We start from the raw sequence: 16,281 nt of genomic DNA, 5'->3' as shown, positions 1-16,281 counted from the left end.
GGATTTTGCACCCCAAAAACTTTTTTTTTTTTTTTGGGGAAAAAAAAAAAAAAAAAAAAAAAACATGCTCTGAAATATAAACTAAAAGACTTTCAGCTACGTTTGCAGAAAATGCGTAGACCGTCTGAGAGTAGATCACTTTTTTCCTGTTTGGAGGCTTTATGAGAATCAGGAGAAAATATCTGGAGTGAGGTTTCTAACCTGCAACAGCGAGTTTGTAAAGTAAGCGCAGAAAACAAAACAAAACAAAAAACTGTCCAAGAGTTTTCATGAATCTCAAATGCAAGTGAAGGCGGAGAGGGAAGCATGGAGACCGTGTGAAGTCTCGCCCTTTGGCACCGTCATAAAACAAAAGTCCTGCTGCACAAACTGCTCACACAACACTCATCAAAAACCCACTCAAGTAAAAAAAAAAGAAAAGGTTTATAAATAGAGTTCATATAGACATGACTGGCATCCAAGTGAGAACTGTTGTTGAATGAAATATGTAGCTTTAGTTTTGTCCCAAAAAACAGTTCCAAAAACTAGACGTGAGGTACACAGAGAAGCGTTCGTCTTGTATAGTTTCCGTCCTTTAAATCGGCTCCAGGTAGTTTTAGTGTCTCTGTTTACATCCTCCCAGGAGTCTTTTGCTTTCTCGCACCAGCATGCTCTTTTAGTTTATCGCTCTGCCTGGAGGAAGTGGCACCGGGAGTTCTGCTGCTCGGTGTGTACGTGTTTAACCAGGACGGAGCTCCAGTTTCAAAGAAAGAAGTTGTTTGTTGCGTCTAACCGGGTTCATATGAACTATTACTTTACATTTGCTTCAGTTAATCATTGAATCTGTACCAGCTTTGAACACAGGTGTCTGCATATGTGTGTGTGTGTGTGTGTGTGTTATGTGATGAATAGTTGAGATGAAGCGCAGAGGGAGTTTCTCTCACACTTCGCTCTCGGTGGAGGGTTTGCGTATGGAGGCCCAGCCGGTGTCGGGCAGGCTGTGCTGGGCGTGGCGCTGAGGGGTGATGGCTGAGGGGGTCAGTGTGGTTATGGAGGAGCACTCGGACGCCTCCTCCTGGAGGAGCTGCTCCGTCTCGCCGTCGTCGAGCGAAGCGCTGCTGGTCTGCAGGGACACGGTGTCCGTGCGCATGCAGGTGTGCAGGCCGCCTCGGGACGGCTTGATCTGTTTCAGGTCGTCCCAGTAAAGCTCCTCGCTGGACAGGAGGCACACACCCTCCACTATGCGGATCTTCTCCTTCGTGTAGCCTCCATCCACTCCACCCTGGATGAGGAGACAAACTGTTGATCAAACTGGTTGCCATAGCGCCTTCAAAGAAGGTACATAGTCATGAAGTAAAAAAAAAATTATGGGTTTTCATTCATATATATATATATATTTTTTTTTTTTCTTAGTTTTTCTGTTATTTACACCTATCCAAAAACAGGCAATTCTACTTCAAATTAAAATGTGCAACATTATGAAATGGGTTAAAAACTCATTTTACTAGTTGGATTAATCAAAAAGCAGGCAGTTTATCACTTCAGTACAAAATATAACAGGACTAATGGCTTAAAGCTGCAGTACGTGACCTTTATAAATTATTATTATTATTATTAGTATTATTTTTTTTTTACATATTTGTTAAAACTTTCACCATGTCTTTACAGTACAATATTAGACAGATGGAAAAGGTTGAGTTCCTCCACCTCCTCAATGTGCCTATTGCAGTCTGAAGGAATACACCGCTTCTGGTCAAAACAACCAATAAGAACCAGGAGGAAGGTCCGAGTGCTGTTAATCAAACTTGTGAATATGTTGCTAAATGTGCTAATGGCAGAGAAACCATTGTTAAAGGAAATTTTTTTGATCTGCCATCATCAATGGTCATGCGTACTAGCATTAGCACACACCACATGTTCTACTGACGGGGAGAAGCTATATCATAGCAGAGACCAAGGGGAAGGTGAGAAGGCGCACACAAGCCTGATTGACAGCGCTAAGACCTTCCTCCTGGCTCTGACTGGTTGTTTATAGTTGGAACTGGGATTTACCACAGAAGCATGATTTTTTTTTTCACAGATTTGTCTCATGCCATACTGTCATGACATAGTGACAGTTCCAACAAATAATGCAAAATATATCTTTTATAAAAATGATATACTGCAGCTTGAAGGAGGCTATTTTTTTGTAGTAATGATGCTTGCCCTTCTGTTAGTTTTTACCTTTCAGAGTAAGGTGCTACATGTTTAATCTGTGGATTTTGGAACTGGACAATCTAAACTCAACAGGGAGATCTTGAGGAGATAATGTTGCATTCTTCAGACAGCATCTTTATCCATTCAGTCATGTTTTATCTATGCACTATTAGCTTGAAAAACTGCACAAAAGAGATGTTAGCAATCTTTAGATAGTAGTTTTCATGCAGAAATAACCTAAGAAAAACAATCTAAAACCACTGGGACTCCACTCCTTCATGCTGTGCAGCTACCTCTCCTTGGGACAAGTGGGTCAAAAGATAAAGGGGGAGAGAGAGTTGTAGGGATGAGAGAGCTGCAGCGGCGAAGAAAAGAAAGGGGAGAAGATGAGCACTGGTGTCTGCGGCCTGTAAAAACCACAAGCTGCAACATTCAGAGAGAACAATCTGAACAGGAACATTAACGCTATCCCCAAAAATTCATTAGTCATTCTTACAATGACTCCGCTGTTATCATGCCCTTTACCTCTTTCTTATATCGAAGCTGGTTGTATATCGGAGGCTTCTGCGATGTTTCGATCTTGACCTCTTGTGTGGACGTCCGGTAGGAGGGGTTACTGTAGGTCAGATTGCTCACACCGGGTTCAGCAAATTTAGACTTTTTGTGTCTGTCAGTCAAGAAAAAATAATTATCAAGTGTCAAAATTAAATTTAGTTTCAGTGTATGCCTGGGTGGAGCAATAAGTGGGATACTGACCTGTAAATGATAAAAGCAGCAATCAGGATCAGAATGGCCAGGATGGTGAGAACCCCACCAATCACATAGCTGATATGAAGTCCTTCTCCTACATGTCATCAAATGAAAAATGCAAACATTTTACATCAGCACTGAGGCATTTTATTGTTTAGCTACAAATTAAGTGATTTGCCTTTTTTTTTGTAATTTATAATTAAATAAGAATGACAGAGTACATTTTCTACACAACAGATTAGCAGATTTTCTCAGATAAATATTTTTTTTTCTTTGCAGCTTGCAACATTTGCCAAAAAAAAAAATTCTAAGGGGTTTTTGGAAAACATTAAAAAGACAAATAAATAAATTAGATTATAGGGCAGAAAGAAACAGTTAACTTAATGCTATAACCAGTAATGTGTGTCTGTGTAGGAAATATAAAAACTATTTGAACTTTTTAAAAATATATATTTAGTATCACTGACAGAAAAACACAAGTATGATTTTTAGTTTATAGCCAGTCTGCAAAGATCAAAAGTATGTTTTGTTGTGTTCTCACCGTGAGGGGCTGTCACCACTGTGTTCAAGCAGCTTCCAGCGTTTAAATCCTTGTCAGTGCAGCTGAGGAAAATAAGAAGAAAGCCCAGCTTGTCATAATCTTGTCTCATCACAAAAAGGGTAATGAAGACATCTGTGGTGGTTTTTCTTTGGAAATCTTTCACGACTGTGTTTCAGCTTTGTAACTTTTATTAGATCCTTAACGGGATGGTGACAATTCCCCAAACACTTAAAAAAAAGAAGCAGCTTGAAACCACTAAGCAGCTCTTTTTAGACTCAGACCAGTGATGGCTCTTTACTACACATCACAACATTCAGTGTGGACCAGATGCTGCTCTTATCAATTAATTTCTCCTGAACTTAATTACGTAGCTCCGATTCCCAACTAATGTAATTTCAAAGCTCTTTAAAGGAGAAACTGGTTCAATTAGCTTCAATATGCAATACAGTCAAATTGATGCAACTGAGTCCAGAGCTAATGCGACTTGGTTTTTATAATTACACATGCTATGCTGGTATTCCTACTGTTCTGTCTTTCAGGACATTCTGTGGAAAGTCATCATTTTCAAACAGACAGACGTACTTGCTAAGCGAGGGTCCGCTGTGCGGCGGGTCCGTCGGTCTGTTGGGAATCTTTTTGGGAACAGGAGTGCTGCTGGCACCTTTGGTAGGAGAAGTGGGGATGTAACCTGCAACTGAAGCAACAGATCCATAAGAATGGGAATGTGCACAAACACACTGGAAGTCATGTCTTCATTTTTTGGTTATTTATTAAAATAACCTGCATTTTGAACCGTTTGCATCTTTTTGTGATGACTGGCCAAAAATACCTTTCTGTCAAAACATTATGAACATATATGTTCATGTCAAAACATTCCGTATTTTTCATGACTCAGATTTAAAGTCCGCTCTTCCCTTTTCTTGACATTTTTAAAGTAATAACAGAAAAAAATAATTAGGAATCAAGACTATAAGATGGATGGAGACTTTTAAATAGTGAGACACAAAATAAAGGCTGACAGTCTATTCTCTTCATTCTTCTTTCTCAATACATACTTTTCATATTGCTATGATGATGGCTAAATTGATCAATTTACTATAACATCTTGGACTTTGCCTTGTTGCTCCATCCCCACAGGTGGATCTGGTTGGTTTGTAATTTTGGAAAATACTTATTTTTTTTATTGAAAAAAAAAAAAAAAGAATGATGAATAATTAAAATCAGTGCTGAAGTTTTAAAGAAGCACAGAAAATAGCTGTAACTAATAATTAATAACTATCTTGTGTTTTTCTTGTCCAAAATTGTGGATAAAAAATCCTAACAAACAGTATTATGCCTTGGTGACTGTAGTTTAGCTGAGGTCGTTATGAAATGGTAACGGCGAACACTAACCAGTAGAACAGGGTCGCCCATCTGGTTCATCTGGGCAGGCACAAACAAAACTGTTGGTCTTAGCGAAGCAGAGGTGAGAGCAGCCTCCATTATTTACTCCACACAGGTTAGTACCTAACGGTCAGGAAGTAGAACAAGAGGAATGAAAGAATTGGACTTTATTATATAAAAAAGAAGTATTCTTTTTGACCAGTAGATGGCACTCCATTACTGTTATAGTTTCTGCTGCTTCACCACTTTAAACAAACCAACTGAGTGGAAAGCGGGCTTTGGTGTCTTCCTCCGAATCAGGAGAAATGCCTTACCTGTCTGCCTGTGTGGAGATACCACTATAATGTCCATCAGGCCCTCCACATTGGCCAGCACAGTCTCCTTATTGCGGCCAGTGTGTTTATCCACTCGCTGGATGGACTTAGTCTGCCAGTCCGTCCAGTAGATCCAGCGGTCTTGCTGCGAGAGTCGGGAGAAAGGAGTTAGAGGGGAGGACATCGGCTTCGACTGGGGAAACGGGGGAGAAGAAGAGAGGAAGAAAAACACAGACAAGGAGCAAGGGGGTGGAGAGGAAGAAAGGGAAGGTAAAGGGAGGGAGAGAGAGAGAGGAGGAAGAAAAATGAGTGGAAGGAAAGTAGACGAAATGGTTAAGTTGAATGAGTTCGCTATGAGGATGGAGAGGCGACAATGAGAATCACACGGTGAGCCGATGAGTCAAAGAGAGCAGGTGAGTGGAGGAGGCAGCCACGATGGAGGGTCAGCCCTGTGATTCACAGCCGAGCTGAGGGGGCGCGAGGGTTAAGGCATCTACCTGTGTAAGGGCGAAAGGGTGCGACACGGGACTAACGAGGACCTGACGCAGCTTTCCGTTCAGGTCCGAACTCTCGATCCTGTCCAAGTGGGCGTCCACCCAGTAGATCCTGGGAAGAAAATCAAAGAGCCATTAAGAACATGGTTCACTCCTGCTACAAAAACAAACTACAGCACAGTTACACTGCATCACCAAACGTATTCACATACTATAAACGTTATGAACACCATCTAAACCAAATGGTTTATTTCTGACCTTATTTATCAGGTCTAATCATTAATCTGACATCATTAGCAGGCTTCAGCATCATCTTTTTACAGATTTATAAAATAGGCTACATACAAAGCTCAGAAACCAGAGCAATGCACAACGTCACTTTCTCCCCAACATATCCCTCTGTCTAACAGGAGCAATGATGAAGTGGTAATTAGTATTATTTAACTAGCCTGTCAGTGGTCAAATTATATGCTGATCAATGCAATGTGTCTATTCAATTGACAAAACTATTTGCAGCAGCACAATAAGTTAATAGGTGAATCATTAATGCTTGTGTCTTCAGTTTCATTTGCACACTAGTAAACGTCCTTTCCATCTCGGTGAGATTTAGTCTCCAAGCTGTAAATCAAATAAACTAAAACCTTATCGTATCACGACATCAATGAAATGAAAGTATTTCAGCTGTTTGTTTCAAACCTTCTTGTGTCGTAGTCCAGAGTGAGACCGTTGGGCCATCCCAGGTCCGTGTTGATTAGAACTTTTCGGTCAGAGCCATCAAGGTGGGATCGCTCAATCTTCGCAATGTGCCCCCAATCCGTCCAGAAGAGAAACCTGCAGGCACAAGGTAGAAACTTCATATCGTCATAAAGTTACATAAAAAAAAAACTGTAAAAATATTACGCAGTAAACTGTTATTGTCATTTGTTTGTATTAATAAGGCAGCTGTTCATTTCCACTTAGAGGACTACAATGACCTCCAGCAGTTTAAAGTTGAGATGAAGGACAAAACATTTTACAGTGTGCTACGGCACGAGGTCAAAGTAAGTTATTTTTTGCTGTGGTGTGACCATTTTGTTTGCTTACTCACAATCACCTCCTGACCGTCTTGGAATGCATATTCAATGCTCTTAAACAGTCAGTGACTGCCCCCTTCTGGCCAAACTATATATGCTAAAAATGAATCTGAAAACTAGTCCAACTCGGCCGCCATGTCAGACATTTGGCCCATTGAGGTAAGTGAACCTTCGTCAGTCAAGAAAGTATGTCAGGATAGTAGAGTATAAAATAAAAAAGAAAGTTATTACTACATCATTGTTGTGAGATTTTTTATAGCACTTTGACTAAATATGTCTCTAAGTTGCAACATTCATGCTATTATACATTTCCAAATAAAACTCTTAGTTTACATATACAGCAGTATATGTAAACTAAACTGTAAAAAGCAATGCTTAAGCATAATTTTTCTAACAATTTGTATCATCTTATGGCATCAAACCACGTGATGGGATCACATGAAAAAGTAGCAACGTCAATATCAAAAGCATAGTCATGGCTAACAGGTGATCTGGTGAAACCTAAGCTTTTAATTTGAAAATGAAGCCTAGGTAAGTCTCCACTCTCACCCTTTGCTCGGGAACACTGCAATGGCTCGGGGTTCGTCCAAACTGTTGTTGACCAGGACTTTGCGGCATGTCCCGTCCAGGCGGGCCACCTCAATGGTGTTCCGCCCGGTATCAGTCCAGTACATGTTTCTGGCCACCCAGTCCACAGCCAATCCATCTGTGGTTTTCAGGCCCTGACTGATGACCGTTTCCATGCCACTGCCATCCAGATTAGCCCTCCTAAAGGAAAAAAAAAATAAAAATTTTCAGAGAACAGTAATGAGTAAAGCTACAGCAACATGGCTCACTTCTCCATTTAGTAAAAGTTTGTTGTTAAATGAGCAAAAAAAGTCAGAAATTTTAATTTAAAGAGAGATAGAATGTTTTTTTTAAACAGAATTAAGGGCATTTTTCACCTGATAACATCCAGAGTAACATCTGTGTAGTAAAGCTTTCCATCAACGCTGTCGTAGTCCAGTGAGATGACATTGTGCAGCTCAGGAACTGCCACGTGCACGTCGGTGTGGTCGCTGGTGTCCAGGGAGATTCTGCGCACGCTGACGCGGTTGGAGAAGAGCAGGTACGTCTCCGGGGAGTCGTCACAAGATCTGCCGTCTCCTTTCAGCTGAATGCCAGTAGGGCACGCACAGGAAGTGCCGTTAGGACGAGGCAGGCAGAGATGTGTGCAGCCTCCATTCCGTCGTGCGCATTTATTAAAACCTAAAAATAAAAAAGCCCAAAGACAGAAGCATTGAGAAAAAAATAAAGGTATCATGACTCAGATGTACAACATAACATGCATGCTTGCACCTTATTATTTCAGTGTCCTACTAATTTACTTATGCAAATTCCAAACTTTTCCAGACAGAAAAAAGTAAATTTTTAGACCATTTTGAAAGTTTAGGTACAAAATTCACTATGGATTTGCTGCAGAGCTTTTCTTTAAGGAGATGTTTTAAACAACCTGAGGCAAAAACCGGAGGCTATAACAAAATGAAGGATGGATGTAGCAGAAACGATTAATCATACTGGTCGTGATGAATCAATTATTGAAATAATTGTCAACTAATTTAGTAATTGATTATTTGTTGAGTATACAGACTAAAAAAAGGTTATTTGCTGAAAGATTTTGCATTTATGATAAAAAAAATTAAGAAAATCTATATTGTTGCAGTTTAGTCAATAAAGTGTTTATTATCTTATCTAATATATATATATATATATATATATATATATATATATATATATATATCTGCATATTTTAATGTATTTCTAATATTGTATAAAAAGTTTTAAATTATTAAATACAAATCTGCAGAATTTTTATCCGATTACCTGTCAGAACAGTTAATTACTTTAATAGTTGCAGCTTTAGTTGGATGATCGATAAATAGATGGATGAGTAAATGTTGGTCAGATGGATTGGTAAAACAGATGGAGATTGAAATCCTTCCTCTGAGCTAAAATCACAAACCCTTCTAAAAATAGGAAATGAATCCACATCTCATCCTCAGTCTCACCAAGTGGTCTGTCTCTGTCCACAGCCTGGATGTCCATCAGGCCAGGCAGATTTGCTCTCACAGTAATGGTGTTGGCGCCGGTGTTCTTGTCGGCTCGCTGGATGCTGCGGCTCTGCCAGTCCGTCCAGTATATATGAGAGCCCAGAAGGGTCAAACCATAGGGGTGTTGGACGGGAGTCACAAGGGTGCGTCGATTTTGCCCATTCAGGTCAGCTGCCTCAATGCGCTGCAGTGAGATGACGGATCATCATTATGATATCATTATTTACATTTTAAGACATCAGAAATGTGCCCTGTGTGTCAAAACCATTAAATTATATAATTTGTACAGAAAAGATCAATGCCATTAGCACTGACCTCAGTGTGAGCGTCGGCCCACAGTAACTGGGACCCGGCCGTGTCCACAGCCAGACCGTTGGGCCAGCCCAGGTTGTTACTTATGAGGACCACACGGTCCGACCCGTCCATAGCTGAGCGTTCCAGCTTGGCGTGTTCTCCCCAGTCCGTCCAGTACATGTAACTGGAAAGCAAGCAGCAAAGAAAAAAAAAAAACAGAAAGTAGGTAGGTAAGAAAACATTAAAAGTGAACATTGAAATCACAACCAGATTCCAACAGCAAGTGCAGAACAGTGTAGCTGTCTCACCCCATCTCGTGGTAAAGAGCTATAGCTCTGGGACTGTCAAGGTTCTGCCACACAAGAACTTTTCTCATTGACCCGTCCAGGTTGGCCACTTCAATACGGTTGATTCCAGTGTCGGTCCAGTAAATCTTCCTGCCAACAGCGTCCAACGCCAATCCATCTGTCGTCATCAAGCCTGCAGAGAGACGAAGCTGCAGCAACCACAACAAGACGGAGTGGAGAAACACTGTAATGTGTGCCGTCTGTATACCAGTAGATATGATGTCTTCATGGGCTGTTCCATTAATGTTGGCTCTGCTGATTTTCTTTAGTGTGCTGTCAGACCAGTAGACTTTACCTGCAACAGACAACACATGAAAAACTCACATTTCTGCACCACTCAGTCTGATAATTAGGTATTTAGGAAACATCGGAGGGCACACAAACCTTCTTTGGGGTCAACACCAATAGCAATAGTGTTTTTCATTGAGCTATTGACAGCCAGAACCACATCAGCAAAATACGGAATGTCAAGAGAAACCATCCTGATGTCCGTCCGCCGAGCAAAGATAAGGAAGCTACTCATGCCTGTACACACATGCATCAACAGTTTTGTTATAAAAACAGGCGACAGTTTTTTTAAAGTCACACATGCTGAAAAAAATATACATTTATTAGACATTTTGTTGTTTTTATTTGCTTTCCTTTTACAAATATACTTTGCATGCAATAGCTTATGAATTCATGAAACAGTATTGGGCTGTTGCAATCAAGCAATTAATCACGTGATAAATTAAAAGGAGCTTGATAGTTTCCATTTGCATCATTGGTAGAAAGAGGGAAGTCCTAGAAAAACAAAGACCGAGTGACAAAAGTCTTGAACCTGAACCTATTTTTGAATACTCATCATTTCTCAGTGAATATGCCAACTGGAGCTCCTCTTGTTATATCACCTGTTTAAATATTTTTAGAATGTAACCAGAAGGTTTTCTGTACCAGGTGTGCAGGTCTTCCCGTCGCTCTGCAGATTGATCCCTGTGGGACAGGAGCAGCTGGAAGCTTTGGGAGCAGGCGCCAGGAGACAGAGGTGGCTGCATCCTCCGTTATTCACTGCACACGGATTATTCACTACACAAAGACACACAGACAGGCTCTGAGCACCCAGAGACCTACTTCTAATGCATGCTCAACAGAGAAAGAATTCAATTGTGGTGATAATCCCAGAGTAATTTTAATCAAAACAAAGTGAGCCGAAAAAACAAAATAGAATCTGTTACAATGACAAGAGAGATTATTGAAACAAAAGAATTGAGAACCTAAAAATAATTTGCCACAAAACCTTTAAATAAATAAATAGTTAAATAAATAAATTTTATTTATTTATTAATTTTTGCCCCAGGAAACAAACTAAGTGCTAATATGCAAAAATAAGTAAATAAGTAAATAAATAAGTAAATAAATAAATTAGTAAACAAAATAAATAAATAAAAATCCTTCATTTAGTGGGGAATTCAAGCAATTTAAATTAATTTAAGAACTCGCATGGAAAATTTTGTACCAGAATTGAAACTTGGAACATTTTTTAAACATATGTCACATATGCTCTCCAAATCTAATTCTAACAGGTTCCATTAACAAATATTAATCATTAGCTGTAGCTCCGATGCCTAACAAATCCTGTAAGATCCCTCTTGAAAATGAGATCTAGATCTCAAAGGGGTTTACCAGGTTAAATAAAGGAAATAAAAAAATAAAATACAGTTTCAATATAGATTCTTTTAAAGCAATAGTTATTACAGTAGTAAAATAATAAAATCACTCAATGGCATCATATAAAGACTTGTCTACAGGTCCAGGCGCACAGACTGACCGGTTTCCCGGTGCCGATGGAACATGTGAATATCCATAAGATTTTCCAGATTTTCAGCCAGCGTGTGGCGCTCCAAGCCAGTGAGTTTATCAGCACTCTGGATGCTCTTGGACAGCCAGTCAGTCCAGTACAGCTTGTCTTTGTGCACAGTGAGCCCGAAAGGGTGAGGCAGCTGACTGCCTATCAAAACCTAAAAACATAATATTGAAGTCATTGAGATTTAACTTTCCAAAACAGGCTGAATCAGTTTTCAATAATGCTATTTTCTAGAAAAATAAGCATGTGCTGCTACCTGTCTGTCAGAACCGTCAAAGGTGCCATATTCAATAGTTTTCATGCCTGCATCGGCCCAGTACAAGCGTTTGGTCTCGTAGTCGATGGCGAGTCCATTGGGCCACGTCAGATTGGACGAGATTATGACAATCCGATTGGAGGCGTCCATTCCTGCACGCTCAATCTTTGGGTTGGCTCCCCAGTCGGTCCAGTACATGAAACTAACCAGACAACAAAACATTCAGTATGCGCACGTAGCATCTGAGCTAAATAAAACATTTCATAACACGATTAATGTTCTTACCCTCCCGTTGGGTCGACCACGATGTCTCTGGGTCGGTCCAAGTTCTCCCAGATCAACACGGTCCGCATGCTGCCGTCGGCATTGGAAACTTCGATACGATCCGTACCTGGCATCAAAAGTAGAACAGTTATGTTCTCTTGCAATGCACCATAATACTACTTATTCTACATTATTACGTGAGAAATATTCTGCTACTTGAGGCATTTTACCAGCATCGGTCCAATAAAGTTTGTTGGTCACCCAGTCAATTGCCAAGCCTGCAGGGCTTTCCAGGCTTGTATCCACCACCACCTGCAAAAAGGGAAAACTAGAGTTTGATTTTTTTTGTTCTTCTTGGGGTGTTGCTACACATTTTTATATTAAAACTTTCAGAATTCATATTCACTTTTATAGCCAGTTTTTGAAGTGCCCACTAATAACTTTTGCTGACAACATACAGACTGACATATAACTAGATGATGAACATATAATCACGTATACGGATTAAGAGATGGCAGATGTCCAAATAGATGGGTGGGAGGTTGTATGAACAAATTAAATAAAAAGATGGCTGACCAAACAGATCCACAGATGGACGCATGTAACCCTCTTCTTGTCTGAGAGATTAAAAATCCAACAGCATTAAAGATATGTTATCCTTCAGGTAAAATAAGCTAATCTTGTAAGGAACGAAACCACTTGATGATGTAATTTCATGACACCTCCAGCAGATGGAAGTATTGCATAAATTTAATAGAATCGTCTTCTGCAGCTGCTCTCACTGACTGCATTGTTGAAAGGAAGAGTCACATTTAGAGTTCAGTCAGACCGGAAATGTCACTGACCTCCTGGTTGGTACCATTCCACAGCGCTCTGTTAATGGAGTCTGTGGTGACGTCCGTCCAGTAAATGTAGCCATCTTTGTCGTCCCAGTCCACCGCCACGGCGTTGCGCACGTCGGCCAGGGGGATGACATCATCGGACATGTCCTCGGTATCGAAGCTGATTCGTCGGATGTCCGTCCTTCGGGCAAAAAGCAGGAACTTGTCAAGACCTGATTAAAGACCAAAGGTCTTCTGTCAGTCCTCTAGGTTTAACAATGAAGTCAACAATAAACAACAACAACAGCATTACCACAGAGACATTTAATTAAACAAACTGATTAGCATCATAAATCACAACATAATTACATAGGAATGACCTAGATTAAAAGCTAGGGGTTGTGTAATAATATGACATGAGATGTTTCTCATTCAACTTGTGAAATTAGCTAACAGAAAAAAAAGATGAATTAAAAGCTTATAAAAGTAAGATTTATTTTCGGTCAGCAGTTATTAGACTACATTGAAATGTAAAATGCTTATCACATATTGAATAAGGTAGATATCTTATTATCTGCATGCTCATTTGTCCTCTAAAATTTCATTTCTTGAAGCAGCTCACATCTCAGCTCTCGGGTTGATCCAATTATGTGACTGTTACAGGATTACCTCTTCTAATTTAGCTGCCCAGCATGGACTGTTTTATTATAAAACTGTCAGGAAGCAGAGGCTGCAAAAGACCAAATCAAATATTTTCCATCGTTTGTCACCTTCTTTATGATTATATTTTTTCTGGGTAATAAATCTATCAATAACACAAATCAGTTTTATGTTTGATAAATGTAGGTTTTGGTGACAAAAATAGCTACTGACAAAATATCAGCTCATGTGAAGAACATTCTATAATTATTGGTTGAATTATGTCATATTTACATTTCTGATGGAATTATCTAGGGGTGGGCGATATGACTTGAAATTATCATAATATTTTGTGGTACTGTTGTGATGACTATTACACTGACAATAACTATTTATTACATCTTTTTTAGGCAGCCGTGTGACTGTGAGTCACAGCGATTGTATCCCATAAATACAAATACTGCTCTTGAAAAACATTTCCACTACAGAAGAAATGCGGATTTTCTTCTTCAGCACATTAAGTCACACCTCTTCACATAAAGAAGTGTGACTGCTAACTGCTCACAGTAACTGCATTTTCAATGTTACTGGTATTTATTGATGCAATCAGGATCCAAGTAATTGTGGTGATTTGTTTTTGAACATATCAATTATTTTTTAATATGGGGCAGGTTTTCCTAGTATTTAACTGTCCTTAAATTAAAGTCTAGCTTTCTCAGCATTTTTAGAGTAAGATTATGCTGCCGCAACAAAGAATAGGAAGCTGTGCAGTTGGAAATTGACTCACTGTCAGCACAGTTGTTGCTGTCCACTTTTTTGAAGCCGGTGGGACAGGCGCACGTGTAGGTCTTGTTGCTGGGGAGACACAGGTGGCTGCAGCCTCCATTGTTGGATCCACAGCGGTTTCTGCCACCTTCAGGACAAGACGTCACACAGAGCTCATGTTACAGTTGGTTTGTGAAATTTGACAGAGGCCATGTTTGCAAACCTTTGACTATGTCCTCACAGTTTTCCATAGTATTCTAATTGATACGAATAAACTTGTAGTCAAAAATCAAACGGCATACTTTGCAAAACTTCCTTTGTGTTGCACCCAAAGTACCATAACCAAAGAACTTAGAATGTAGGTGTGTGTTTGGATTTTACTGGAATGCCACACTGTATGCCCTTTACTTGGTCTTTAAGCTCTACAGCAACATGAGCTCAGATGACTGACAGAACATCATCTAAAACAAAAACACCAGAGCCTGACCTCCCTCTGGCACTGCAGAGGCAGCTCACAGTTCATTTTAGAGTCAGACGGTAACGGTGCTGTTAACAGAACAAACACAAAAACTTTTACTTGGCTGCATGACAAGTGCAACATGGTTTGCTGTCAAAGATTACAAGCTTTTACTGTCATTTTAATAAAACCTTCGCAGCTCACAACATAATTTAAACTACTGCAGCAGATTATTCTGTTATCTGTGTAAGGAAAGCTTTCTAATCTGCACGATCATACCTCAAGAATTGTACCTGTGTACTGCTGGTGCTTATATTATTTTAATATTGTCATTTTCTGAAAGCCACAAGTGACTTACCAATATCAATGTCGAAAAAACCTTTTCCATCATAACTTATTATGCTTTTAAATAAAGGAAAAATACTGTCATGGGATATAAAAGACCGATTATCATTTTTATTAAAACTTTTAAATCTTGAAAGACGCATAAATCACAGTCAGTCTTTCCATTGCTTTTTGGAGAGAAAAAGTAATGGGGAAAAAAACCCACTTTTATAACTTTTCTAGTCACGTTGTCTAAAACAGAAAGGCACAACCGTATGCTGATGACGATGTAATGTCTCCGCCCGATCTGGGAGGCTAACACTCCCTGACTGCAAACAGAAAGCACTATTTTCTTAACCAAATAAATCACTTCTTAGTCAGAATATATCAAAAGGAGGTTTGCCCATTTGTTGCCAACACAGAAAAAGCCTACGTCTGCAACAAAGATGATCTATGAAAGAAAGATCCATGGGACAAGGAAAGAGAACGGATTCCTCCCAATCTCTCTGTTCGAAACACATTTTACCAGGGATTATTCAACAAGTAAAATGTTGGATTTGATGGAAGGACAAAACACTTTATGCAATGGCTGTGACAGAAAGTTTTGTGACCGAGTCAACAATCAGTTCACCGACAACTGTGGGTGTGGTTTGCAAGCCTATAAATGTCCCGTAATAAAATGTTTCTTTTACAGGGATGTTTACTTTTTATTTTTCCTTTGTCCGCATAAGCAGATTTGCTTATTGAATAAATGACTAACTGCTTTCTCCAAACATTATTCCTGAACATTTAGCTTTGATAACTTCACGTCAAGGCAAGATTGCTCCGCCCACGCAGAAGTGTAATGCAGATAGAGCAAACATCTGACAAAAACGGTTAAAAGGCAAAGGTAGTAAAGCTCACTGAAATGTTACCTGTTTGGTCAGACATTTTTTGGCGAGACTTTTTTTCCCCCAAGACAACATTGATGAAAAGAAGACAAGCAAAAAAAAAAAAAAAGAGTCATACGTCTGGTTCGTAAAGTGATTTATGGGAAACCACAAAGAAATTGACGTCAAAGCCCAAAAGGTCTGATTCCACATAAGCAGGGCTAAATTGCTTTTGCAAAAAATGAATGTTTCACACGAGCCTGTAAATTCAACTCCATTTGGTTGGAATAAACTTTAATCTGGGTAAATCGTATCTTAACCTTCAAGTGTCTTTTAGGGCCATGTTGCCAAGGGAAACTAAACAGACTTGATGGTATCTTAAGCATACTGTTGTGACAGCTACCTTGATGTAGTGCAACCTTTACTATTAAAACACAGATATGTGCAGTAAAGTCAGACTTGCAAATTCACTGCATAGAGAAACCAAATAGAGTAACAATGCTAGTCAGAATTGGAGCAAATTCTGCAAAGGCTGATCGTGATACTTGTGGAAAAAAGCCACAGAGATTTTAAATCTGTGGG

The 16,281-nt window shown here is 39.6% G+C and overlaps 1 protein-coding gene across 3 annotated transcripts in view; it reads right to left on the bottom strand.

The window, feature by feature from the left end:
- Nucleotides 1-12: 12 nt before the first annotated feature.
- lrp4 (low density lipoprotein receptor-related protein 4) overlaps nt 13-16,281 on the bottom strand; it is a 63,102-nt gene continuing 46,833 nt past the window's right edge. Inside the window, exons 15-38 of one of the 3 annotated variants that reach the window (XM_015043857.1) lie at nt 14,072-14,197; nt 12,670-12,878; nt 12,055-12,136; nt 11,846-11,951; nt 11,561-11,762; nt 11,269-11,458; nt 10,395-10,526; nt 9,846-9,986; nt 9,670-9,756; nt 9,423-9,594; nt 9,136-9,298; nt 8,779-9,004; nt 7,675-7,978; nt 7,280-7,498; nt 6,354-6,488; nt 5,661-5,769; nt 5,164-5,356; nt 4,859-4,972; nt 4,049-4,160; nt 3,467-3,528; nt 2,932-3,019; nt 2,701-2,842; nt 2,469-2,530; nt 1,174-1,261 (exon numbers count right to left, since the gene is read on the bottom strand). In XM_015043857.1, the coding sequence (XP_014899343.1) occupies nt 2,489-2,530; nt 2,701-2,842; nt 2,932-3,019; nt 3,467-3,528; nt 4,049-4,160; nt 4,859-4,972; nt 5,164-5,356; nt 5,661-5,769; nt 6,354-6,488; nt 7,280-7,498; nt 7,675-7,978; nt 8,779-9,004; nt 9,136-9,298; nt 9,423-9,594; nt 9,670-9,756; nt 9,846-9,986; nt 10,395-10,526; nt 11,269-11,458; nt 11,561-11,762; nt 11,846-11,951; nt 12,055-12,136; nt 12,670-12,878; nt 14,072-14,197 (3,356 nt within the window). In that variant the 3' untranslated portion in view covers nt 1,174-1,261; nt 2,469-2,488. Of the gene's footprint in view, nt 1,262-2,468; nt 2,531-2,700; nt 2,843-2,931; nt 3,020-3,466; nt 3,529-4,048; nt 4,161-4,858; nt 4,973-5,163; nt 5,357-5,660; nt 5,770-6,353; nt 6,489-7,279; nt 7,499-7,674; nt 7,979-8,778; nt 9,005-9,135; nt 9,299-9,422; nt 9,595-9,669; nt 9,757-9,845; nt 9,987-10,394; nt 10,527-11,268; nt 11,459-11,560; nt 11,763-11,845; nt 11,952-12,054; nt 12,137-12,669; nt 12,879-14,071; nt 14,198-16,281 lie in introns of all 3 variants that reach the window. The other 2 variants (XM_015043855.1, XM_015043856.1) reach the window with 2 other exon arrangements.

Source organism: Poecilia latipinna, unplaced genomic scaffold (genome assembly GCF_001443285.1).
Source record: "Poecilia latipinna isolate Pla-1442-1.1 unplaced genomic scaffold, P_latipinna-1.0 Scaffold652, whole genome shotgun sequence".
NCBI lineage: Eukaryota > Metazoa > Chordata > Actinopteri > Cyprinodontiformes > Poeciliidae > Poecilia > Poecilia latipinna.
The sequence above is the reverse complement of the archived record's forward strand: the minus strand, read 5'-3'. Positions and strand labels throughout refer to the sequence as shown.